The sequence below is a fragment of the Babylonia areolata genome, chromosome 31 (genome assembly GCF_041734735.1).
Source record: "Babylonia areolata isolate BAREFJ2019XMU chromosome 31, ASM4173473v1, whole genome shotgun sequence".
Classification (NCBI taxonomy): Eukaryota; Metazoa; Mollusca; class Gastropoda; order Neogastropoda; family Buccinidae; genus Babylonia; species Babylonia areolata.
In genome coordinates, this window is record NC_134906.1 from 30,912,000 (window position 1) to 30,938,289 (window position 26,290).

General features: G+C 43.4%; 1 protein-coding gene across 1 annotated transcript in view; it reads right to left on the bottom strand.

Annotated features, from left to right (window-relative positions):
- Positions 1 to 4,593: 4,593 nt before the first annotated feature.
- The window catches only part of LOC143275978 (prostaglandin E synthase 2-like), a 28,298-nt gene continuing 6,601 nt past the window's right edge, over positions 4,594 to 26,290 (bottom strand). The window contains exons 3-6 of the mRNA XM_076580337.1: positions 18,892 to 19,091; positions 16,181 to 16,393; positions 14,315 to 14,432; positions 4,594 to 8,142 (exon numbers count right to left, since the gene is read on the bottom strand). Coding sequence (XP_076436452.1) covers positions 7,981 to 8,142; positions 14,315 to 14,432; positions 16,181 to 16,393; positions 18,892 to 19,091 — 693 coding nt within the window. The 3' untranslated portion in view covers positions 4,594 to 7,980. The remainder of the gene's footprint in view (positions 8,143 to 14,314; positions 14,433 to 16,180; positions 16,394 to 18,891; positions 19,092 to 26,290) is intronic.

The following is a 26,290-nucleotide window of genomic DNA, read 5'->3' on the forward strand; positions in this document are numbered from 1 at the left end:
ACAGTTGAATTAGAATCAAAAATGAAAAAAAAAGAAGAGATAAAAATGGCCTTTGTTCAGCAAACAAACACTCATGCACACACACACACACACACACACACACACACACACACACACACACACACACACACACACAAATGCATGTGTGTACACACACACGTTCACATTCAGATTCACACACACTAATGCATACCAATGCATGTGCACCTACACATGTGCTTGCCTACACACTCACACAACCAGACACAGGCACACATAAACACACAGACATGTGCACTCAGACAGACATGCCGTGCACTCAAACATGCATGCACAAGCACCTGTGCACACAACACACACGTGACTGCATATGTTCACAGATCAACACACATACATACACAAGCCGACAAGGATTTGAGCACGTGAAAGAACTTGAGTGTTGTGTCATGCAAGTGAAGGTGACAAAGAAAGCAACAGGAAGACAGTGGCGACAACAATCACCTGGTGATCCACAGTGCTAGATCCATGACCTAACCTGTCTGTAGCTGGCAGCACAGTGGTGTCAACTTGTTCATCCACAGTGCTAGATCCATGACCTCACCTGTCTGTAGATGACCTCACCTGTCTGTAGCTGGCAGCACAATGGTGTCAACTTGTTCATCCACAGTGCTAGATCCATGACCTAACCTGTCTGCAGCTGGCAGCACAGTGACAGGAAGACAGTGGTGACAACAAACACCTGGTGATCCACAGTGCTAGATCCATGATCTAACCTGTCTGTAGCTGGCAGCACAGTGGTGTCAACTTGTTCATCCACAGTGCTAGATCCATGACCTCACCTGTCTGTAGCTGGCAGCACAGTGGTGTCAACTTGTTCATCCACAGTGCTAGATCCATGACCTAACCTTTCTGTAGCTGGCAGCACAGTGGTGTCAACTTGTTCATCCACAGTGCTAGATCCATGACCTCACCTGTCTGTAGCTGGCAGCACAGTGGTGTCAACTTGTTCATCCACAGTGCTAGATCCATGACCTAACCTGTCTGTAGATGAGCTCACCTGTCTGTAGCTGGCAGCACAATGGTGTCAACTTGTTCATCCACAGTGCTAGATCCATGACCTCACCTGTCTGTAGATGACCTCACCTGTCTGTAGCTGGCAGCACAATGGTGTCAACTTGTTCAGCCTCTCTTCCCAGCCTGGTTTTTCTTCTTTTTTTCCCTTGCCATCATTTGCATTTCTGTGGCATCACACACATTTTGCCCATTTTGAGTTCCCCATACACAACTGGGTTTGTCCGTCACAGTCAAAATGCCAGCGGTCCACAGGGAACTATGCAGGTTAGATTGCCAGGAGGCGACACACCTGAGAAGAGCTTGGCAATTTCTTGTCTTCATCCCGCAAGAGTCAAAAACGCACGCTCTTGACTGCACTTCAACCATTCCTTTGATGTCGCCACAGTCAGTGTATGCCACAAACAAAGCTGGCATCATCTTGTCACCTTCAAGATTACCCCTGTGCAAGCATAGATTTGCACCAGTCAGTGTGCGTGTATGTGGAAGTGCATGTGTTTGGGTGCAAGCGTGTGCACGTGTAATGGATTCCACAAGCTTGCAGACGCTCAGAGAAGCGCATGTGCGAGTTTGCGCATGCAGTGTGTATCTGCGTATATGTGCCTGCATGTATAGGTGCACAATTTTGTGTATTGGTCTTTACGTATGCACGATCATGTATGCATATCTGTGTTTTGAACGAAGCAAGCGCATACATGTGCTGTCATTTTGAGTATGTGTATTAGTTTTAATATACCTTGTCTTCTGGATCAAAGGCATTCTTCACACCAGCAACACAGTATGCCTTTCTGACGACAACTGCAAGGATTGAAAAAGACCCATACTTTCTACATGTTTTTTAAGTCAAAATAGACAGACATTTGTGTAGAGAATGGATCTGCCTAGACATGCAAAGCATAGTGAGATGTTGTTGTTTTTTTTAACACATACTGTAATGCCCACAAAGACCTTGAAGTTAGCCAGGAAGGCCCAGTAATGTGACACTACAGAGCTGCTTGGAGCCAAGCAACTCCTGGGGCCGTATTCAAGACAAAATTCATTTTGCCTTCAGGTAAATTAGCTTTGACATGGTTGGGACCCACGGGTACAGTTTTCCTTGAAGGATAAGTTATCTTTGTATTCAAGACACACACGGTTCACTCAGACAGCTAACCCATTGTCTTCTTTTTAAAATCCCAAGATTCCTGTCTGCGCATGCTCTCAGTTTCACTTCTCATCGCACCACAGCTCAGAACATTGTCAAGAGAGTTTGCAAAACACGTGCTATCCGTAAAGACGCCTCTTTTCCCTTTAAAAAAAAAGAAAAGAAAGAAAAATGCTGCAAAAGGATCCGCCATATTTACCTCTGCTTCGTGGGCAGTCACCCTTGGCAGGTAGTAAGGGTACATTGCCTTCGGGTAGGTATGCGGGTAGACTCTTGTGTTCATGAATACTGGATATTGCTTACCCTCGGGCAATTTGCCTTGCCTCAGGCAGATAAGCCGCAGGTACATTTACACTCAGGCATGATGTTCTCTTGAATACAGCCCTTGGAGTCATGATGGTTTGGGTGTCTGTGGGCCTTTTTCCTGGAGGCATGAGGTTTGGGTGTCTGTGGGCCTTTTAAATAATAATAATAATAATGGTACTTATATAGCGCTAAATCTTGTGCATAAACAAATCAAAGCGCTTTCGCACCAGTCATTCTCACACAAGCATAACTCTAAAACTGAAAAAAACTAAAAAGACAAGGAAGAGGCAGGGAAGGGAGGCTATTTTGGGAAGAGGTGGGTTTTAAGGCCAGACTTGAAAGAGCTGAGTGTGGAGACTTGACGAAGCGAAAGAGGAAGTTCATTCCAATTGCAAGGTCCAGAGACAGAGAAAGAACGGTGGCCAACAGTCCAGAGTTTGAATCTGGGTATGTGTAAGTGGAGTGGATCCGAAGCTGATCGTAGTGAGCGAGATGGAGTGTAGAGGTGAAGGCAGCCACAGAGATAGGAAGGGGCTGATTTGTGAATACATTTGTAGCATAGAGTGCTGATCTTGTAGTCATCTTCCTGGAGTCATGAGGCCTGGAGTCATGAGGATTGGGTGTCTGTGGGCCTTTTTCCTGGAGTCATGAGGATTGGGTGTCTGTGGGCCTTTTTCCTGGAGTCATAATGTTTGGGTGTCTGTGGGCCTTTTTCCTGGAGTCATAATGTTTGGGTGTTTGTGGGCCTTTTTCCTAGAGTTCTGAGGTTTGGGTGTCTGTGGGCCTTTTTCCTGGAGTCATAATGTTTGGGTGTCTGTGGGCCTTTTTCCTGGAGTCAGAATGTTTGGGTGTTTGTGGGCCTTTTTCCTGGAGTCATAATGTTTGGGTGTCTGTGGGCCTTTTTCCTGGAGTCCTGAGGTTTGGGTGTTTGTGGGCCTTTTTCCTAGAGTTCTGAGGTTTGGGTGTCTGTGGGCCTTTTTCCTAGAGTCATGAGGTTTGGGTGTCTGTGAGCCTTTTTTCCTGGAGTCCTGAGGTTTGGGTGTCTGTGGGGCTGTTTCCTGGAGTCATAAGGTTTGGGTGTCTGTGGGCCTTTTTCCTAGAGTCATAAGGTTTGGGTGTCTGTGGGCCTTTTTCCTAGAGTCATAAGGTTTGGGTGTCTGTGGGCCTTTTTCCTGGAGTCATAAGGTTTGGGTGTCTGTGGGCCTTTTTCCTGGAGTCCTGAGGTTTGGGTGTCTGTGGGCCTTTTTCCTGGAGTCCTGAGGTTTGGGTGTCTGTGGGCCTTTTTCCTAGAGTCCTGAGGTTTGGGTGTCTGTGGGCCTTTTTCCTAGAGTCCTGAGGTTTGGGTGTCTGTGGGCCTTTTTCCTAGAGTCCTGAGGTTTGGGTGTCTGTGGGCCTTTTTCCTGGAGTCATGAGGTTTGGGTGTCTGTGGGGCTGTTTCCTGGAGTCCTGAGGTTTGGGTGTCTGTGGGCCTTTTTCCTAGAGTCCTGAGGTTTGGGTGTCTGTGGGGCTGTTTCCTGGAGTCCTGAGGTTTGGGTGTCTGTGGGCCTTTTTCCTGGAGTCCTGAGGTTTGGGTGTCTGTGGGCCTTTTTCCTAGAGTCCTGAGGTTTGGGTGTCTGTGGGGCTGTTTCCTGGAGTCCTGAGGTTTGGGTGTCTGTGGGCCTTTTTCCTGGAGTCCTGAGGTTTGGGTGTCTGTGGGCCTTTTTCCTAGAGTCCTGAGGTTTGGGTGTCTGTGGGGCTGTTTCCTGGAGTCCTGAGGTTTGGGTGTCTGTGGGGCTGTTTCCTGGAGTCATGAGGTTTGGGTGTCTGTGGGCCTTTTTCCTGGAGTCATAAGGTTTGGGTGTCTGTGGGCCTTTTTCCTAGAGTCATAAGGTTTGGGTGTCTGTGGGGCTGTTTCCACCCATAACGCATGGCAAGACTTACATAAACTTACACACCCACACATACATGTACGCACGCATGTATACACATACACGCGCATGTGTGCACACGCACACATTACATCACATACATATGTACACACAGAGCACGCACCAAATAATGGAAAAATGCTTCCCAAGAAATTTGTTCCAAGCCAAGTATTCACACACACACGCTGAATACTCCTTTCCCTTTCAGAATTTCTCTTTCTCTCTTTTGTTTTTATTTTGTTTTTGTTTTTCATGAACAGATCATGGACAGAGGAAGGGGAACACAAACAGAAAGAGCTTTGAAGACACTGTAAATACATCTCATATGTATTTTGTAATTGACGCTACACAAGAGCACAAGACATGACTGTTTTCTGTTGGTACACCTCAATGCTGGACTTCTGTGCTTCTCTTTCAAGCAGTCTCCTAGTAATACCTGTGTAGAAATAATGCACACACTCCCCCGCTACAATGGAAGAAAAACTGCACTCTGCACCTACAAAACAAATGCAAGACAGAAACATAATCCAAATATTGGCATCAGTTGCAGAAATATGGATATGTATAAAAGGAAATTTTCTTCCTAAAATTACGTTTAAGTAACATACTTACCCATGACCCACTAGTGCAGACTCCAGCAGGGGTCTGATTCCTGTCCTGTGCAAACTACTACCCACCTAAGAGGAGAAAACGAAAGTAGTTACGGCCGACAACCTCCCGAAGTAGTTTACCTCCCCTTTGCATCCCTGACTAGCGCCCTCTTTTGACAGCAATTCGGCGCAACCAGTGCAGTGTGCAGGGAGAACAGAAAGCGGGGAGGAACGGGAGGGTCCTAAATGTGGGTCACAGTAAGTATGTTACTTAAACGAAATTTTAGGATGAAAATTTCCTTTTAATTACACATACTTCACTGTGACCCCCTTGTGCAGAATGGCACAAGGTAGAGGGCTCATCTGTTCTATTGTCAGTGCGCTGCCATGGCCTGTTGTGCGACCACCGCAGAGGCAACGCCTCTTGAGCCATCATCCCTTCAGCAAAAGACATCCCTCAAGTAGAAATCAATGAAGGTAGCAGGGTTTTTCCAGCAAGCAGCCTCCATGTCTTGTAGCCATGCTGAGTGGGCAAAGGCAAGGGAAGAGGACCATGCTCTGACTCTGTGAGCTCTGGCTGAGGGGGCGAGTGCTAAGGGGTCTGAGTTTGAGAGGGTGAGTTGGCGACACCACTCGCCAGGGGCAATGGGGCTCGGAGATAGAGTGTACTGCGTCACCTAAGGATGTTGGTGCGGGCAAAGAAGACTGAGGCCCACAGCTGTATTGTGGGAGAGGTCTGTGGACCACAGCTGTGCTGATAAATGTAGCGCAAAGAGAATCAGGTCAGTGTGTTGAAACCACACTTTACTGAGAGCAAGGAAAAGCAAGGAAACATGTACCCTTTTGGGTTGTCTCATTTGATGGTCATTGTCATACACAACTGATTATCATATACTGGTCCTAGGAGGACACCAATCAGCATGGGTAAATCAGGAAACAGCTGCTGTGTGCTTGAGGGATGAAGGTGTCCACCATGCAGGTTCTGCTGAAATGAAAGGAAGCTGGATGGATGTGACAGGGTCTTGTGGGGCAACCGTGTGCCTGAAAGACATGGTGCTTGCTTCCAAAGTGACAACAAAGTCATCCTCTGACAGGCCCTTGACTGAAGGCTGGGGCTCCATGATGGGATAGCCTGCCTAGACTAGAAACCCCTGGAAGTGTCTCATTGGAAAGACAGTGCTTGAGAAGGAATGGCCATCTGTAACCACAGCAGTGGTTGTGTGTTGAGGCTGAAAGGGTCAGGCAGGGAAGACCAAGTGCAGAAAGTGCTTTCCAACGCCAATTGTTTGAGAAGTCGATGCTCTCTTTGTGAGACGCATCCGCCCTCATCAATATGCCTTTTCTCCTGAGTAAAGAGGAAAACAATTATTACCCAGGCCTTCTGCTACCAGTGAGGAGTGGAAGAGATGGACTTTGGGTGGAGCAAGTCAGAAGTGTACCCTAGTAGTAGTTTGTACAGGACAGGAATCAGATCCCTGCCGGAGTCTGCACTAGTGGGTCATGGTTAAGTATGTGTAATTAAAACATATTGTGTTAAGAACTTTGTTCATGACAAGATGCACAAGATATGCACAGATCTCATAAATAAGAAGTCATGCATAGAGTAAAATAACGTAAAACAAACAAAAAATATATCTCCATAACATGTTAGATATAATTATAGCCTATACTGTGGAAAACTGACAGATGCCACACTTGGTAAAATCATGTCTTCACTACTCAACCAGTTGCCTGTCAAACCTTGCTTATCATCAGGTGGTTGTTTTGTTTTTAATGCAGGTTATTGTCAAGCATCAGCACTCTGTATCAACAAATCCTCACGCACACATCAATAACATCAACATATATGAATAAATTCAAACACACAATGCATTAAAATTAACATAAGGGCAGTACAATCTTTACTGGACAGCTGAAGATTTTGAAGTTCAGAATCCTGATTCAGATGACTGAACCAGAACACATGATACGAGTGAATAAATTTCTGCTTTTTTTCCCCACTGTCTTTGTTTTTAGAGAAAATGATAAAACAATGAAACAACAAAATCCATAAACAAACTGATTATTTTAAAATGAATTCCTTAACACGTGAATGTCTGAACAGGGGTTTTAAAATATTCATATCAATTACAAAAGAAAAGAACCCAGACTACCATGTGCACCTAACTTTCTGAAACAAAGAACACTAACTGTCTGAAACAAAGAACACACAAATGAGGACCATGAGTGACGTCACACTCTCTTCACCTTCCACTTCGCCCAAGGTTTATGATGAAGACTGTTAACTGAAAGATTACATTCCGCACCCTCCCCCCCCTCAATTCCCCCTCCAAAAAGAGTTTGTGATGACTGTTAGCATTACAGATAACAACCCACCCACCCATAAAAGTTTGCGACGACTGTTAACATTAGAGATCACAATCAGTATTATTTGCAGATGTTACACAGCAGTGCATAATTCTACCTTCTGATGGTACAGTGCACAAATCTGTCAACAGCAACATCTAGCTTTCATGATAACACATCCTCTTTATGGCCTGTCAATGGCTACAAGTTTTTGACATTCACAAAAGCAATTTCTTAAGCTGATATCCAATACCATAGTCATATAGAGCATTAAGCACACATAGTTATTACATTCATATTTCCAGTAGGTCAACAGTTAATATTTAAGCACACCTAGCATTCTGTTCAAAGTATCTTCATACTGAAGTGACTCTCACAGCAAACAGTGCGCTATGCTCCACCAGCAAAATGCTTGTTTTGCTTTTCTAATTCCTTTTTTTTTTCTCCAGCCACATTTCATCTCAGTCCTGTTGGTTTTTTTAATTTTTTTATTCCACAATGTGAGCAGACAAGAAAAGTGACATCAACACTGTGATCAGTGACACATGAATTCACACATCAGGACTCCAGGCTGAATACTGGGCACATGTTGAAAACTACATTCTGTAGAGGTGTCAAAGGTTACACAAGGTGGAGGTCAGTTTTTGGCAGCGGCTGTGACCTTGTTGAGAGGGTGAGCGCCCTCGTGAGCCAGCACTGCCCTCTGCATGTTCTTGTACCAGCTGCCAATGTTGGTGTTGGCCTGCGCCTCCTGAAACGCCTGGCAGCCTTCTATAGAGTTCAGCACGCCATAGACCGCCTGCAACATAGCACAGTATAGAGTTCAGCATGCCATAGACTGCTTGCAACATAGCACAGTATAGAGTTCAGCATGCCATAGACTGCTTGCAACATAGCACAGTATAGAGTTCAGCATGCCATAGACTGCTTGCAACATAGCACAGTATAGAGTTCAGCACACCACAGACTGCCTGCAACATAGCACTGTATAGAATTCAGCATGCCATGGACCGCCTGCAACCAAGCACTGTATAGAATTCAGCACACCATAGTCCGCCTGCAACATAGCACTGTATAGAATTCAGCACACCATAGTCCGCCTGCATATAGCTCTGTATAGAATTCAGCATGCTATAGACCACCTGCAACATAGCACTGTATAGAATAAAACCCATACCAAAACCAGGAAAGGACCATCGTCAGGTAAGCGGCTACCGGATCCTAACCATGCAAAACATTGCTGGAAAGCTCATGGAACGCATGATAGCCAGGAAACTTGCAAGGGATCTTGAACACAGGCACATTCTCCCTTCAAATCAAGGTGGTTACAGAACAGGCAAGTCCACATGGGAAAATGCAGCTGCTTTTGCATATGAGGTGTATGAAGGATTTCAAAGAAAAGAAGAAACACTAGCAGTAGCAATTGACCTTGAAGATGCCTACAATAAAGTCCAGTTTGCGCACCTCATGGAGCTGCTACTAAGGTATGGAGTAAGTTTGACACTGACAAGATGGATAGCAGCAGCGCTTCAGGAAAGAACCGTCGTCCTACGCCTCGGAGATTGGATGTCTGCACCTTCTAAACTATCCATGGGACTGCCACAAGGGTCTCTGTTCTCTCCTGTCCTCTACAATGTCTACACGAAGGGCCTTGCAGACTTAAACAACAATCGAATTGCTCGGGTGCTTACCCTTGCGGATGATGGCCTGGTCTTCAAAACTTCGAAAAATGCTCAGGAAAGAACTAAAGCCGTCCAGAAACAACTAAACAATATTGCTCAATGGTGCAAAGACACAGGATCTTCCATCAATCCAGCGAAAGCCCAAACGTTGCTGTGCACCCTCAACAACAAAACTGCGAGCAAATCACCACCTTCTGTGTCATTCGATGGGATTCAAATTGAGAAAACTGAATGCCTACGCTACCTAGGAATACACTTCGACAGGATGCTGACCTTCAGAAAACATACGGAAAATACTGTTCTCAAATGCAAAAAGGGCCTTTCAGTCTTAAAAGCAATGGCAACCAAAGGAATTGAACAACGCCACCTCTTCCTGCTATACCAATCACTCATCCTCAGTGTGATCGACTACGCACTTGGGCTAACAACACCGTCTCAAAGCAACCTCCTTATATTCGAAAGAGTCCAAAATGAAGCTATGAGGCTGATCCTTGGAACAACAAAAGACACGCCCACAGAAACCATGCGATACCTGCTTGACCTTCCTTCAGTGCAGGCCAGACACAAGTTAGAACAGGTCAAGACCTACTTCAAAGCGTTAGAAAACCCTCAAAACCCACTGCATGACGCAGTCAAAGAACCAAAAGGCAGCCGTCTAGGATGAGGAAGATCATGGATGGGGTAAGCAGAAGACACAATCCAGCTAGTATGCCGACTACAAGACCTGAAAGAAACAAAAGAATGGGAGAAAACCCCCGAAAACCTCAACCATCTATTCAACACAGTCATTTCACCCACTCTAGGAAGACATTGTCGGGAATGGCCAGAGGGCAAAACTGATGCGGAAGTGAAGCTACTTATAGAAGCTTATAGAAGAAAACAGTAAAGAAGAGGACATCATCATATACACAGATGGCTCAGTCACCAAAGACCAGTCTGGTTGGGGATTCACTGCGAAACAAAATGGAAAAACAATTTGGGAAGAGAATGCTGCCTACAAAGTCACAACCTCCAGCCTAACGATGGAAGTTGAAGCTGTGACACATGCCCTCCAGTGGCTATCGTCCATCCATACGCCTGGAAACCAACATGCCATGATTCTAACCGACTCAATGAACCTCATACAGAAAATTGAAAACGGAATGGGAAGCCCAGAGTGGCATAACGCAATGCGCAACTTTCAGATTAAAAAACTCACATGGTCATACTGCCCGGGACATGCAGGTGTTAAGGGAAATGAGCGAGCTGACAGACTTGCTGGTAGCGCAACACCAACGAGCGGCCTACATCTAGGAAAATCGGAAATCCTCAGAAAAGTCAAAGAATACCAAAAAGAACAGGTACAAGGCCATCACACCATCGATCGCCTCAAAGAAATAGAAGCAGAGAGAGGGAGCGGCCGCAAGTCTAACATGAAAGGTAGAGCACGATGCTTTGCAAATCAAACAAATATCGGCATCATTTCCAACCCAACATTGCGCAAATTTCTTCAAAACGGAACAGAGTCTCTGTGGGCCTTTCCAAATACAATAAACTGAGCAACACACTAGACGCCACGTTCTTGGCATCAGAGATCCTTTCCCATCCCTCTTGCGGCCAGTCAGTGGCAGCCTCTGTGCATGTGTGTATGTGTGTGTTTGTGTGTATGTGCGGGTCTGTTCTTTTGAGTGCGTTTGTGAATGCGCGAGAGTGAAAGTGTACACAAGTGTCAGGAGAGATATGTCCGTGTGTGTGTGTGTGTGTGTGTGTGTGTGTGTGTGTGAGGGGAGGTGGGAGTGCGGGGGGAGGTGGGATAGAGGATGAGGTATGTGAGTGTATGCATGCCTACACTGTGGGAGCAACAGGATATTGGAACGTATATATATATATCTTTGTATGTACGTGTGTGGGGTTGGGGGTGGGAGATATGGGCGTATGTGTGTGTGCTTGTACAAGTAAGTGTTCATCTCTGTGAGTATGTGTTTGTGTGTGTGTGTGTGTGTGTGTGTGTGTGCCATGGAAGCTGCGATACGTAGACTAGAAATGAGTGCGTGGAGGAGTGGGTAGAGGAGGTGCAAGGTAATGTGTGTGTGTGTGTGTGTGTGTGTGTTGGAGCTCATGTACGTTTATATGTATTTGACTGTGCTTTCATATGTGCTTGTACAAGTAAGTGTTCATCTCTGTGAGTGTGTGTTTGTGTGTGTGTGTGTGTGTGTGTGTCGTGGAAGCTGCGATACTCAGACTAGAAATGAGTGTGTGGAGGAGGGGTGTAGAGGAGGTGCAAGGTATTGTGTGTGTGTGTGTGTGTGTTGGAGCTCATGTACGTTTATATGTATTTGACTGTGCTTTCATATCTGTGAAACTGCATGTTTGGTGCATTTCTATTATGCATGTGTGGGTGTATGTGTGAATGTGTGTCTTCATGTTTTACATTTATTCGCTTATTTATCACCATTGTTGTCTTATTTATTTATTTATTTATGTTTTATTATTATCATTTTATTAGTATTACTAATATTATTACTACTACCTTTTTCTATATTATAATTATTATTTATTTATTTATTTATTTATTTATGCAAGCTTATCTATTATTTATTCCCCCATTATTTTTTTTTGTGTTTGTTTGTTTTTTTTGTTTTGTTTTTTCTCAAGGCCTGACTAAGCGCGTTGGGTTACGCTGCTGGTCAGGCATCTGCTTGGCTTGGCAGATGTGGTGTAGCGTATATGGTTTTGTCCGAACGCAGTGATGCCTCCTTGAGCTACTGAAACTGAAACTGAAACTGTATAGAATTCAGCATGCCATAGACCACCTGGAACATAGCACTGTATAGAATTCAGCATGCCACAGACTGCCTGCAACATAGCACTGTATAGAATTCAGCATGCCATAGACTGCCTGCAACATAGCACTGTATAGAATTCAGCATGCCATAGAATGCCTGCAACATAGCACTGTATAGAATTCAGCATGCCACAGACTGCCTGCAACATAGCACTGTATAGAATTCAGCATGCCATAGACTGCCTGCAACATAGCACTGTATAGAATTCAGCATGCCATAGAATGCCTGCAACATAGCACTGTATAGAATTCAGCATGCCACAGACTGCCTGCAACATAGCACTGTATAGAATTCAGCATGCCATAGACTGCCTGCAACATAGCACAGTATAGAATTCAGCATGCCATAGACTGCCTGCAACATAGCACTGTATAGAATTCAGCATGCCATAGACTGCCTGCAACATAGCACTGTATAGAATTCAGCATGCCATAGAATGCCTGCAACATAGCACTGTATAGAATTCAGCATGCCATAGACCGCCTGCAACATAGCACAGTATAGAGTTCAGCATGCCATAGGCCACCTGCAACATAGCACTGTATAGAATTCAGCATGCCACAGAGTGCCTGCAACATAGCACAGTATAGAGTTCAGCATGCCATAGACTGCCTGCAACATAGCACTGTATAGAATTCAGCATGCCATAGACTGCCTGCAACATAGCACTGTATAGAATTCAGCATGCCACAGAGTGCCTGCAACATAGCACTGTATAGAATTCAGCATGCCATAGACTGCCTGCAACATAGCACTGTATAGAATTCAGCATGCCATAGACTGCCTGCAACATAGCACTGTATAGAATTCAGCATGCCATAGACTGCCTGCAACATAGCACAGTATAGAGTTCAGCATGCCACAGAGTGCCTGCAACATAGCACAGTATAGAGTTCAGCATGCCATAGACTGCCTGCAACATAGCACTGTATAGAATTCAGCATGCCATAGACTGCCTGCAAACAAGCATGGTATAGAATTCAGCACACCAAACACTGAGTGTGAACAAGCAAAATACAGAATTCAGCACATCACACACTGCCTTGAAACAATTAAGGATGATTCACCGATTTGTTTTTGAATCTATTCAGCACCGGTGATACTCCACTGACTCACACTTCTGGTTTTGAGTCTGCCATTATACAGATCACCTCATTCTGCGGCTTTGATCAACTAGTGTTACAAAACTAGTGTTATAGTGTGCCAGCAGTGCCACCCCCACCACCCACACCCTGTCCCCCTTCCCTCCCCACCCCTTCGCCCGCACCCCCCCCTCCTTCTTATCTCCCTTCCCGCTCTGTCCAAAGCCCAGTCTTTGAGGTTGCGCCGACACCCGTGCCACCCTCCCTCCTCACCCCTACTCCCTAGTCGGCGCCTTTGGTCCTCGACACCGCATCACCCGCCCCAGTCGTTGAAACACGTGCGGTTATGTGACGTCTGCCGCAATTCCCGTGCTGAGCGGAACATCCCGTGTGGCGGCCTGTCTTTCAAGTCGTTCCCCATCTCCCCTTCCTCGAACGCAGCTGACGTAGATGGCGGGACTTCCGAACATAAGCTAGGGAGAATTTATGCTAATGCAAACTTTGATCAAGCCGGCTAACAGGCCCAGAGTTGTATTGTCCTGTCTCCTCAATCTCTTTGTGACGTAAACGGGTGAAGTTGTCATCATAGAATGTGTATAGACAAGTGGGTTGAAGTGAGCGAATCAGATCAATCTGTTGAATTGGATGAATTGGCATTAAGCAGTGAATCTGTCAGTCATTCACTTAGCGTCACTAGGACAAGCAAAGATTGGTGATTTCAGTTCAACTAGTTGGGGGAGTGAGTGTTGTAGCTTGCATTAGTATACACAGTATGTTGTGGGAAGGGAAAAAACCAGTCAGCACAGCCAGTTCTTAGCTGTCTCCCAGAAGAAGAACTGACTGACTGATCAGTGATGTGAGGAACAAGGAAATCCCTGTTGGGCTGTGTGCTGCTTATAGGTGCTGCTTTAGGTGTAGGATGATCTTTTTACTGTGCGCTGCTTGTAGGAAGTACTTGAAGTAGGCAGTGTGTGCTGCCTTAGTGTGTGATGCTTTTGCTAAGTAGGGTGAACTGCTTAGTGTGTGTGCTGTATTGTAAAGTAAATACTCTATAAAAACCACTCCATGTGGCCCTGCTATTGATGTGAGGAGAGAGTGAGTGAGTGCAAGTGAGTGAGTGCGTGATTAGTTGATCCTATATCCTCCCCTGTCTGCTCCTCTCTCTCTTTCTATGAGAATCGAACCACACACTCAGAACTTTCAGCTTTTTACACTAGTATGAACACACACACCCACACACACGTACATTGTGCACACTCACACACACACACTAACAACCACGCACACATGCACACTCATGCAAACTGTTTCACATACAGCAGAAACTGATTTGTTGTGATAACTGCTGTGGCCATTACACAGCAGCACTGTGTCAGACTCACCAGGTCAGCCAGGTTTGGTTGGTCACCTCCCAGGAACTTCCTCTTCCTGCCCACCACCTTGGTCCACTCTTTGCAGGCATCGTACAGAGACTCCCTCACGTCCTCCTTCAGGTTGTACCTGTCAACAGTACAGGTGTTACAGAGACTCCCTCACGTCCTCCTTCAGGTTGTACCTGTCAACAGTACAGGTGTTACAGAGACTCCCTGACGTCCTCCTTCAGGTTGTACCTGTCAACAGTACAGGTGTTACAGAGACTCCCTGACGTCCTCCTTCAGGTTGTACCTGTCAACAGTACAGGTGTTACAGAGACTCCCTCACGTCCTCCTTCAGGTTGTACCTGTCAACAGTACAGGTGTTACAGAGACTCCTGACGTCCTCCTTCAGGTTGTACCTGTCAACAGTACAGGTGTTACAGAGACTCCCTGACGTCCTCCTTCAGGTTGTACCTGTCAACAGTACAGGTGTTACAGAGACTCCCTGACGTCCTCCTTCAGGTTGTACCTGTCAACAGTACAGGTGTTACAGAGACTCCCTCACGTCCTCCTTCAGGTTGTACCTGTCAACAGTACAGGTGTTACAGAGACTCCCTGACGTCCTCCTTCAGGTTGTACCTGTCAACAGTACAGGTGTTACAGAGACTCCCTGACGTCCTCCTTCAGGTTGTACCTGTCAACAGTACAGGTGTTACAGAGACTCCCTGACGTCCTCCTTCAGGTTGTACCTGTCAACAGTACAGGTGTTACAGAGACTCCCTGACGTCCTCCTTCAGGTTGTACCTGTCAACAGTACAGGTGTTACAGAGACTCCCTGACGTCCTCCTTCAGGTTGTACCTGTCAACAGTACAGGTGTTACAGAGACTCCCTGACGTCCTCCTTCAGGTTGTACCTGTCAACAGTACAGGTGTTACAGAGACTCCCTGACGTCCTCCTTCAGGTTGTACCTGTCAACAGTACAGGTGTTACAGAGACTCCCTGACGTCCTCCTTCAGGTTGTACCTGTCAACAGTACAGGTGTTACAGAGACTCCCTGACGTCCTCCTTTAGGTTGTACCTGTCAACAGTACAGGTGTTACAGAGACTCCCTCACGTCCTCCTTTAGGTTGTACCTGTCAACAGTACAGGTGTTACAGAGACTTCCTGACGTCCTCCTTCAGGTTGTACCTGTCAACAGTACAGGTGTTACAGAGACTCCCTCACGTCCTCCTTTAGGTTGTACCTGTCAACAGTACAGGTGTTACAGAGACTCCCTCACGTCCTCCTTCAGGTTGTACCTGTCAACAGTACAGGTGTTACAGAGACTCCCTGACGTCCTCCTTCAGGTTGTACCTGTCAACAGTACAGGTGTTACAGAGACTCCCTCACGTCCTCCTTCAGGTTGTACCTGTCAACAGTACAGGTGTTACAGAGACTCCCTCACGTCCTCCTTTAGGTTGTACCTGTCAACAGTACAGGTGTTACAGAGACTTCCTGACGTCCTCCTTTAGGTTGTACCTGTCAACAGTACAGGTGTTACAGAGACTTCCTGACATCCTCCTTCAGGTTGTACCTGTCAACAGTACAGGTGTTACAGAGACTCCCTCACGTCCTCCTTCAGGTTGTACCTGTCAACAGTACAGGTGTTACAGAGACTCCCTCACGTCCTCCTTCAGGTTGTACCTGTCAACAGTACAGGTGTTACACAGACTCCCCATGCCCTCCTTCAGGTTGTACCTGTCAACAGTACAGGTGTTACACAGACTCCCCATGCCCTCCTTCAGGTTGTACCTGTCAACAGTACAGGTGTTACACAGACTCCCCATGCCCTCCTTCAGGTTGTACCTGTCAACAGTACAGTACAGTACAGACACCCATCCAGCCCCCCTCACTTTTTGCGCAGTATCTTCCCCAGGATGTACATGACGGCAGCCCCGGTGTAGATGACCATCAGTCTCTCCGGGGTGGAGAAGTTCTGGTCCCACTGGCCCACCTCGGAGAAGTAGTGGAAGGCCTGCAGGGCTTCTGAGGGCGTGCGGTACACGTTGGGGGACAGCATGTGTACCAGGTGGTCATCCGCCCACTTCCGCCACTTCCGCTCCTCCCTGCAGACAGTTATCACCTCAGTCACCTCAACAGTCTGTTCCAGTCAGCTATCACCTCAGTCACCTCAACAGTCTCTTCAGACAGTTATCACCTCAGTCACCTCAACAGTCTGTTCCAGTCAGCTATCACCTCAGTCACCTCAACAGTCTGTTCCAGTCAGTTATCACCTCAGTCACCTCAACAGTCTCTTCAGACAGTTATCACCTCAGTCACCTCAACAGTCTGTTCAGTCAGTTATCACCTCAGTCACCTCAACAGTCTCTTCAGTCAGTTATCACCTCAGTCACCTCAACAGTCTGTTTAGTCAGTTATCAACTCAACTGTCTCTTCCAATAAGTTATCTCCTCAACAGTCTCTTCAGTCAGTTATCACCTCAGCAATCTCTTCCAGTCAGTTATCACCTCAACAGTCTTTTCCAGTAAGTCAGCCATCACCTCAACAGTCTTTTCCAGTCAGTCAGCCATCACCTCAACAGTCTGTTCAGTCAGTCAGTCAGTCAGCCATCACCTCAACAGTCTGTTCAGTCAGTCATCACCTCAACAGTCTGTTGTCACCTCAACAGTCTGTTCAGTCAGTCAGTTATCACCTCAACAGTCTGTTCAGTCAGTCATCACCTCAACAGTCTGTTCAGTCAGTACCTCAACAGTCTGTTCAGTCAGTTATCACCTCAACAGTCTGTTCAGTCAGTGATCACCCCAACAGTCTGTTCAGTCAGTCATCACCTCAACAGTCTGTTCAGTCAGTTATCACCTCAACAGTCTGTTCAGTCAGTTATCACCTCAACAGTCTGTTCAGTCAGTCATCACCTCAACAGTCTGTTCAACAGTCTGTTCAGTCAGTCATCACCTCAACAGTCTGTTCAGTCAGTTATCACCTCAACAGTCTGTTCAGTCAGTCATCACCCCAACAGTCTGTTCAGTCAGTTATCACCTCAACAGTCTGTTCAGTCAGTGATCACCCCAACAGTCTGTTCAGTCAGTTATCACCTCAACAGTCTGTTCAGTCAGTACCTCAACAGTCTGTTCCAGTTAGTCAGTTATCACCTCAATGGTGTTTTCCAGTCTGTTGTCACCTCAACAGTCTGTTCAGTCAGTCATCACCTCAACAGTCTGTTCAGTCAGTTATCACCTCAACAGTCTGTTCAGTCAGTCAGTTATCACCTCAACAGTCTGTTCAGTCAGTCATCACCTCAACAGTCTGTTCAGTCAGTACCTCAACAGTCTGTTCAGTCAGTCATCACCTCAACAGTCTGTTCAGTCAGTACCTCAACAGTCTGTTCAGTCAGTACCTCAACAGTCTGTTCAGTCAGTTATCACCTCAACAGTCTGTTCAGTCAGTTATCACCTCAACAGTCTGTTCCAGTTAGTCAGTTATCACCTCAACAGTCTGTTCAGTCAGTACCTCAACAGTCTGTTCAGTCAGTACCTCAACAGTCTGTTCAGTCAGTCATCACCTCAACAGTCTGTTCAGTCAGTTATCACCTCAACAGTCTGTTCCAGTTAGTCAGTTATCACCTCAACAGTCTGTTCAGTCAGTACCTCAACAGTCTGTTCAGTCAGTTATCACCTCAACAGTCTGTTCAGTCAGTTATCACCTCAACAGTCTGTTCCAGTTAGTCAGTTATCACCTCAACAGTCTGTTCAGTCAGTACCTCAACAGTCTGTTCAGTCAGTACCTCAACAGTCTGTTCAGTCAGTCATCACCTCAACAGTCTGTTCAGTCAGTTATCACCTCAACAGTCTGTTCAGTCAGTACCTCAACAGTCTGTTCCAGTTATCACCTCAATGGTGTTTTCCAGTCTGTTGTCACCTCAACAGTCTGTTCAGTCAGTCATCACCTCAACAGTCTGTTCAGTCAGTCAGTTATCACCTCAACAGTCTGTTCAGTCAGTCAGTCATCACCTCAATAGTCTGTTCAGTCTGTTGTCACCTTAACAGTCTCTTTCAGTCAGTTATCACCTCAACGGTCATATTTTGTGTGGCTGCCCCATCATCAGTGTCATTTGAAAGGCATTATGATCACCCCCATGTTGCTAAACTGAGTGTGTTTTTTTAAGTTCAGGGACCATCGTGAACACATTCACACATATTCACTGATGCACACAAATGTATTTGTACACACACACAAACACACTCACACATACTGATGCACACAAATGTATTTGTACACACACACAAACACACACACACATACTCACTGATGCACACAAATGTATTTGTACACACACACAAACACACACACACATACTCACTGATGCACACAAATGTATTTGTACACACACACAAACACACACACACACATACTTACCCATGCACACACACACACACACACAGACACCCCCCCTCGAGAATTATATGAATTATAAGAATGTGTATCATGGTTAAAAAACCCCACAAAAACAAAAACACAAAAAACAAAAAAACCAACAAACAAAAAAAGCCCTCAAGCAGAATGCTGGACATGTTTCTCATTCCAAGCAGTGCGCTGAACAACTCACTGGCGCTGCTCTGGAGTTGATGGCAGGTTGGTTTTGTCCATGAACATGATGAAGTACTTGTTGGGGAACTCATACACCTTCTTGCCGCGCTCCTCGCTCTCGATGCACACATAGCACTCCTGTAGCTTCTCCAGGCTCTGCTGAGGATCCTGCCTCCAGGACTCCAGGACGCTGACGATCACCGAGGAGTCATTCAGTTGCTGCACACATAGCAATGATATCAATCATCATCCTGTCTCCTGCACACATAGCAATGATATCAATCATCATCCTGTCTCACACATAGCAATGATATCAGTTATCATCCTGTCTCACACATAGCAATGATATCAATCATCATCCTGTCTCACACATAGTAATGATATCAATCATCATCCTGTCTCATCATCATCCTGTCTCACACATAGCAATGATATCAATCATCATCCTGTCTCACACACAGCAATGATATCAATCATCATCCTGTCTCACACATAGTAATGATATCAATCATCATCCTGTCTCACACATAGCAATGATATCAATCATCATCCTGTCTCACACATAGTAATGATATCAATCATCATCCTGTCTCACACACAGCAATGATATCAATCATCATCCTGTCTCACACATAGTAATGATATCAATCATCATCCTGTCTCACACATAGCAATGATATCAATCATCATCCTGTCTCACACATAGTAATGATATCAATCATCATCCTGTCTCACACATAGCAGTGATATCAATCATCATCCTGTCTCACACATAGCAATGATATCAGTTATCATCCTGTCTCCATAACTCCAGGATGTGATAACACAGAGTCATTCAGTTGCTGCACACATGACATAGCAATGATATCGATTATCATCCTGTCACTGTAACTCCAGGATGGTGACGATCACAGATGAATCATTAAGTTGCTGCACATATACATATTGATCAGTAATATCATTATCAATTGTCATCATCAGTTGCTGCACGCACACACATACACACACACACACACACACACATATATATATATATATATATATATCAGTAATAAACTAATATCATTATCAATTGTCATCATCAAATATATTATCATCGTCAAATTTGCATAATATCAAGCTCAATTCTTGGTCAATGGATAACATTAAATTTAACTTTCAATTCATTATTGAGAAGACGAACCACAAAAAACAAAAAGACAAGTTGAAATCTTTCTCTCTTGGTGCAAGGACAACTACTAAGATTTGAACCTCTTTCCCTCATCTTGTGATCAATAGCACACAAGTCAAAGAGTCAGCATTTTAATACAAGTATCTGGGAACAACTCATTTTCACATCAAAACCTATAAGTATCTGGGAACAACTCATTTTCACATCAAAACCTATCACATCCAAAAGTGTGTGTGCATGTGGATGTGCATGTGAGTGTAGTGCATGTGTGTGTGTGTGTGTGTGTGTGTGTGTGTGTGTGTGTGTGTGTGTGTGTGTGTGATGTCTTTTTATGCATGGATTCATATTACTGAATGACTGTGAGACTGATCATTGCATGTGTATGATTGTGATCATTGTTTGTGAGGTTCCACACCAACTTGGAATTTAAGTATTCCATGTATTCTATGTATTCATATCGTACATTGTTTTTGTGGTATGCACCACATGTGAATTTTCCTAGTTGAGATAATAAAGTATTTTGCATTATCAAAGCAAATGAAAAAACTGAAGTTGAGTGTGCTGAAGCAGCATGAAATGGACTATTTGTGACCCTCCACCACGAAATGAGTCGCTTTGCACCAGAGGTCGATTTTTAGTTATTGGTATATCATAAATCTGCAATAAATGACCTTTACAGCGAAAAAAAAAGTTTGTAAATCGGATGATTCTGTGAAAAGTTATTGTGATTTGAAGTTCTAAAGTAGCGAAAGTAACGAACTGAGAAATCAAGGCCGAAAAGTTTTGGAACATCTTCATAGCAACCACATACGTCTAAGCAAGATATGTTCATGAAATTTGGCACACACATACTTAGTGGCAATGTCCACAATTGCACAAAGTTTGAAAGAAAAATATTGAGTTTATTTGATTTTATTCAAATAAGAATTTTCTATTTTTTTTGGAAAGAATTGCAACTGAAGTATTAGTATACTTACTTTTTAATCAGCTCAACATGACTAAAAACCTTCCAGTTTTAAGATCAGTTTTGTTGTGGTGTTGTTTGTGGTCCAATTACTATGAAACTTTTGCTTTGTATAGTATGTGTACTAAAATTTATGCCAGATATAGGTAAAAAATGCTAAATCATGATGCCGAATCATGTAATTGTGGTAATTCAATGTACTCACTGGCTTAGTGTGCTTGTGATATTACCATAATCCATACAACAAGCACAACAAAATAACAAAAAAGATCCACACAACAAAACTGCTCATACAAAAGGTACAAGTTCATGTGTGTTTTATCCCAGCATAGCATCAAATGAAATACATTTCATAATCCAAATGAACACTTCAAACAATTCATCTGCAAAGAAAACCTACTTGTCAAACCCATACTTCACACAATAAAGACACACAACCTCATCAAACAAACACTCAATCTGCTTAAAAAAAAAAAAAAAAAAAAAAAAAAAGTGCAGATATGTGGCACAGGTAATCAATTCTTGTGGTACAAAGTGTCATCAGGGTGGATGGTGTTGATGTTGAACCTTCTTCCTCCACTCTTTTTTCTCCACCGGTGGTGTCAGTATGTTCCAAAAATGCATGGTTTATCCTGAAACAGTTTTTTTTTTTTTTTTTTTTTTTTAAAAGGGAAATCAGACATTTCCGTCATCAGGGATGACTGGTCTATACTGAGACCATCCTTATTGTGTTGTGTCTGTAATGTACTTTGTATTTGGTTATGTCCATTTTTGTCTGTTAATTAATGGTTCAGAGTTGGCTGTTCGCTATTGTATGTTTCTGTATGTCTGTGGGTTCTCTTCTCGTGTTTTCTGTCATTGTCTCTTGCCCTTCGGGTTCGTCGCCTTGTATCCTCTGACTTCATCTTCAGAGCTGCAGCTTGTTTAGTTGTTGTTGTCCTGGGCTTATTCTTCCATCCTGCTGATACATTTTATCTTCTTCATCTGGTTCTTCCACTGGTTGTTGCCCGGTGTCCTCTTTTCATCGTACTGCATTTCCCGTCCATCTCCTCTTCTTTGTTTTCTTCACGTTTGGTGGCAGGCCAGGGGGGTGTCTGGTCCTTCATGTATTGCCATTAGTGTGTACATGAGCATACACGTGTAAAGTCGTGCTTGTTAATGTGTGGGGTGAGTGCGCGCGTTTGTGTGTGTGTGTGTGTGTGTGTGTGTGTGTGTGTGTGTGTGTGATCCTATTTTTGCTCGTCATCATTTTTCCCTTTTGGTCCCTAAATCTACTTTATTTCCTTAGATACATACATACATATATAAATCCTTCTCTCTCTCTCTCTCTCCATATATATATATATATATATATATATACCTACACATACATATATAGAACATGAATACAACAGTCACATAGGCATCTCTTGCTGACATGCAAAGCAATGTAGCATGCACCTCTCTCTCTCTCTCTCTCTTTCTCCCTCTCTCTTTCACTTGGTTGTAATTTTCCCAATATTTCAATATTTTCCAATGCCTTTTTAAAATCGATCCCTGGTGTTCACTCTCATGTTTATCTCAGTATCAAATATTAGTTCTAAGTGTTTACATTTTCCATATTTGAACTTGGAGATTGTTAGTCGTGCTATTAGCAGGACATGATTGATTTGGTTTCTGAGATTTGTTTTCAGTTTAAAAGAGCTGGGAAGTCCAAAAAGAGCGACTTTTTCACTAATATTGATGTGCTGCTCAAGATGTGTCAAGATATATTGTTGTACCATTTTCCAAAAAGATGACAATTTCTGACAGTGATAAAAGGAGTGTTCAATGAAGTCAACCTCTTGACACCACATGCATTTGTTTGAATTTGCTACCCCCATTTTATGCAACATAATGTTGGTTGGGTAAATATTATGAATGAACTTAAAATGAAGCAGCCTCAGTCTTGATTCTTTCGTACAGTCACGAGCTGTGGTAAAGTAATCGTTTATATTTATATCTAGCTTTCGTTTCCAGAACTGACTTGCGCATATGTCATGGTTTTGTTTTTTGTTTATTATTTCTCTGATCGTTTTGTTATGTAATGTACTCAGGAACCCTCTGTCTGTGTTGATTTCGTGTCCAACTGTGTGTTGTGTAGGGTCTCTGTTCATTTCAGCTTTCCACTCATTTGGTATAGCATTGATCAGGGCATTGTACTCCAACACAAGGCCAGCGTGAGATCCAACTATGTCTTTTATCTGTTCGTACGTCATTAGATTTCCAGTAGTCCACAAATCTTGTAGGTAGTTTATACCGGCTTTTGCCCATCTGGCGAAAAAAATAGTTTTCCCTTTGTATTTAACGTTTTTGTTGTTCCAAATTGGTTCGGTCCGCGTATTTTCTATTTGTCGTTCTGTATTCAAAGCTGTAGTAGCTTTTAGGACTTCTTTCCAAAATACCGAATTCATCTTATCTAAGCCTTGTATTTCGTTTGGGGCGATGTTTGCGTTGAACGTGCAATGAATGTTCGTGAAGGGAGACATTTGTTCTTTAGCTAATAGTGTCCAAAAAGACCTGTCTCTATCTTCTGTTACAACTTTGGATGCCCATTTTGCAAGAAACATCCTTTGTTGGTGTTCCACGTTTATCATATTCAAGCCACCTTCTTCTAATTTTAGATTAAGCACGCTTCTCTTTATCTTTTCGAAAGCCTTTTTATTGTTGTATTTGCGTTTCCATAGGAATCTGTATACGATACTGTTGATGTAATTTAGAGTTATTTTAGGTATAGCCAACGCTTGCAAGATATATGAGAGCTGTGACAGAAGCAGGGTTTTTGCCAGTATTATTTTACCATATAGTGAAGGATTCCTGCGTTCCCATGTCTTTATTATCCTCAGGATGTTTTCGATTTTTTCTGACCAGTTTTCTTTGATTAGCGATGCCTCTATAGAGGCCGAAAAGTAGACTCCCAAGATTTTCAGTTTTCCGTTTATCATTGGGATTTCGTCAACCTTCCCGCTTTCATTTTTCTTTGTACCAAGCCATATACCTTTCGATTTTAGCTTATTCAATTTTAGACCAGAGAATTCTTCAAACTGTTCGACAATTTGGATCGCTAGTTTAATGTCTCTTTCGTTTTTCATTGTTAATGTTGTATCATCTGCGAATTGTTTGACTTTTGTTGTTGCTTTGATGGAACCACTTCGAACAGAGATTCCTTTTATATCCTGGTTATTCCGGATTTTGATTGCAAGGATCTCAACAGCAATTATAAAAAGCATAGGGCTCATTGGACAACCTTGTCTTATTCCTCGTTCCGCAGGAAACCATTCAGATAGCCAACCTCCATTATGGATGCAACTTTCTGATTGACTCATCGCGGTTGTGATGAAATGTATAAATTTTGGGCCGAAATTGAAGATGCTGAGTGCCTCCGTGATACATTTTTTGGATAGAGTATCGAAGGCCTTGGAAAAATCTAGCGCTACTAGTGCACCAGCCTGATTTGTTTTATCTATATATGAAGTAAGATCATCAATAAGCCTTAGATGAGAAGTTATATTTCTGCCTTTTATAAAACCTACCTGATCGTCATTTATTATCTGCTTTATTACCTTTTGCAGACGTTTAGCGAGAGCTTTTGTGTAAATCTTATAATCTGTGTTCGTCAATGTAATCGGTCTATAATTACTTAAGTTATTCTTGTCCAGATTTTGACCTTTATGTAATAGTGTAATCACGCCCTTCTTTAACGAATAAGGAAGTCGTCCATTTTGGTCCGATGAAATAATGCAATTGAAGTAAGGCATTTTTAGTCTTTCCCAAAAGTGTAGGTAGAACGAAGGGGTTAATCCATCAATGCCTGGGGCAGAGTCTTTATTTAGAGTCTGGAGGGCCTGTGTGAATTCTTCTATAGACAAATCTACGTCGCACAGTTCTCGTTCGTCATGAGAAAGAGTTGGAAATGACTCGTTTCTGAGGAAATGTTGTGTCAAACTTCGGTTTTGCGATCTGCCCTTCTTTTCTTTGTATAGGTTTTGGTAAAAACATTTAATTTCGTTTATAATTTCTGATGGATTTTCCGTAGTTCGATTATCAAGTTTCAGTGACGATATTATATTTGTTGTTCCCCGGTTTCTTTCCATATTAAGGAAGTATTTTGTATTTTTTTCTCCTTCCTCAATCCATTTCATTCGTGACCTAACTTGAGCTCCCCTTGCTCGGTGCATTTCCTGCATTTCAATCTCTCTTTTCTTTTGCTGTATTCGCTGTTGTATCATTTTATTTTGTGGATCCCCACTTAGAGTGTTTTCTAGTTCTGTTAGTTGCTTTAACTTTTCATTTGGGTCTTTTTTTTCCTTGCGTTTGCCGATAGCATATTGTATACAGAAAGACTTTATTCTAACTTTCAGCATTTCCCATGCGGTTTCTGGATCGTTGTTATAATATTCATTGAAATGTTCATCAATTGTATTATTTATCTGATCTGTGAAGCCTTTATCATTCAAAAGTGTTGAGTTGAATTTCCAGTACCCCGTTCCTCTTTGGAAGTTATTTAGCTTTACGGTGACTGTAACAAGTCTATGGTCTGTTTGTGGGAACGTTTCAATATTCGCCTCTTTGATTTTCGTCTTAGCAATGGCATCACAAAAGATATAATCTATTCTTCTGGCAGTGAAAGGGTTGGGTCGTGACCACGTGTAAGCCACTGTGTCTGGGTGTTGGGATCGCCATGCATCATGCAGGTCTAAACTGGCTACCATTTCCGTGAGCGACTGAATTTCTCTTTCAGCATGTTGTAATCCTGATATATTATCAATTTCGTTCAGAGCAATGTTGAAATCACCGTTTACCCATATATGATCTGATTCACTATCCTGTAGCACTGCTGTGAGCTGTGTAATAAAGGCTACTTTCTCTGCCGTGGTATTTGGTGCATAGCAGTTGATAATTGTGTGTAGTTTATCTTTCATACTAACTTGAAGACTTAATATTCTGCTGGTGGAATGTTTTAGGTCCATATTATCATAATGTAGCTTTTTACTTATAAGAGTAAGGAGACCATTACTTTTTGTTGTTCCTACACTGTAAAAAATATCTCCATGCCACTCTCTTTTAATTTGGGAAGCTAAATCTTCTGTAATATATGTCTCTTGTAGGCAGATTATATCTAGTTTCCTTTCTCTCAAGTATTTGAACAAGGCCATTCTTTTTAGCTTATTTCGGAGCCCTCTAACGTTCAAAGTTCCGATGCTAATTTCGTTAGCCATTGAAGTGGTAACATCACATCAAAAATCGTTGTTCATTCAATCATAA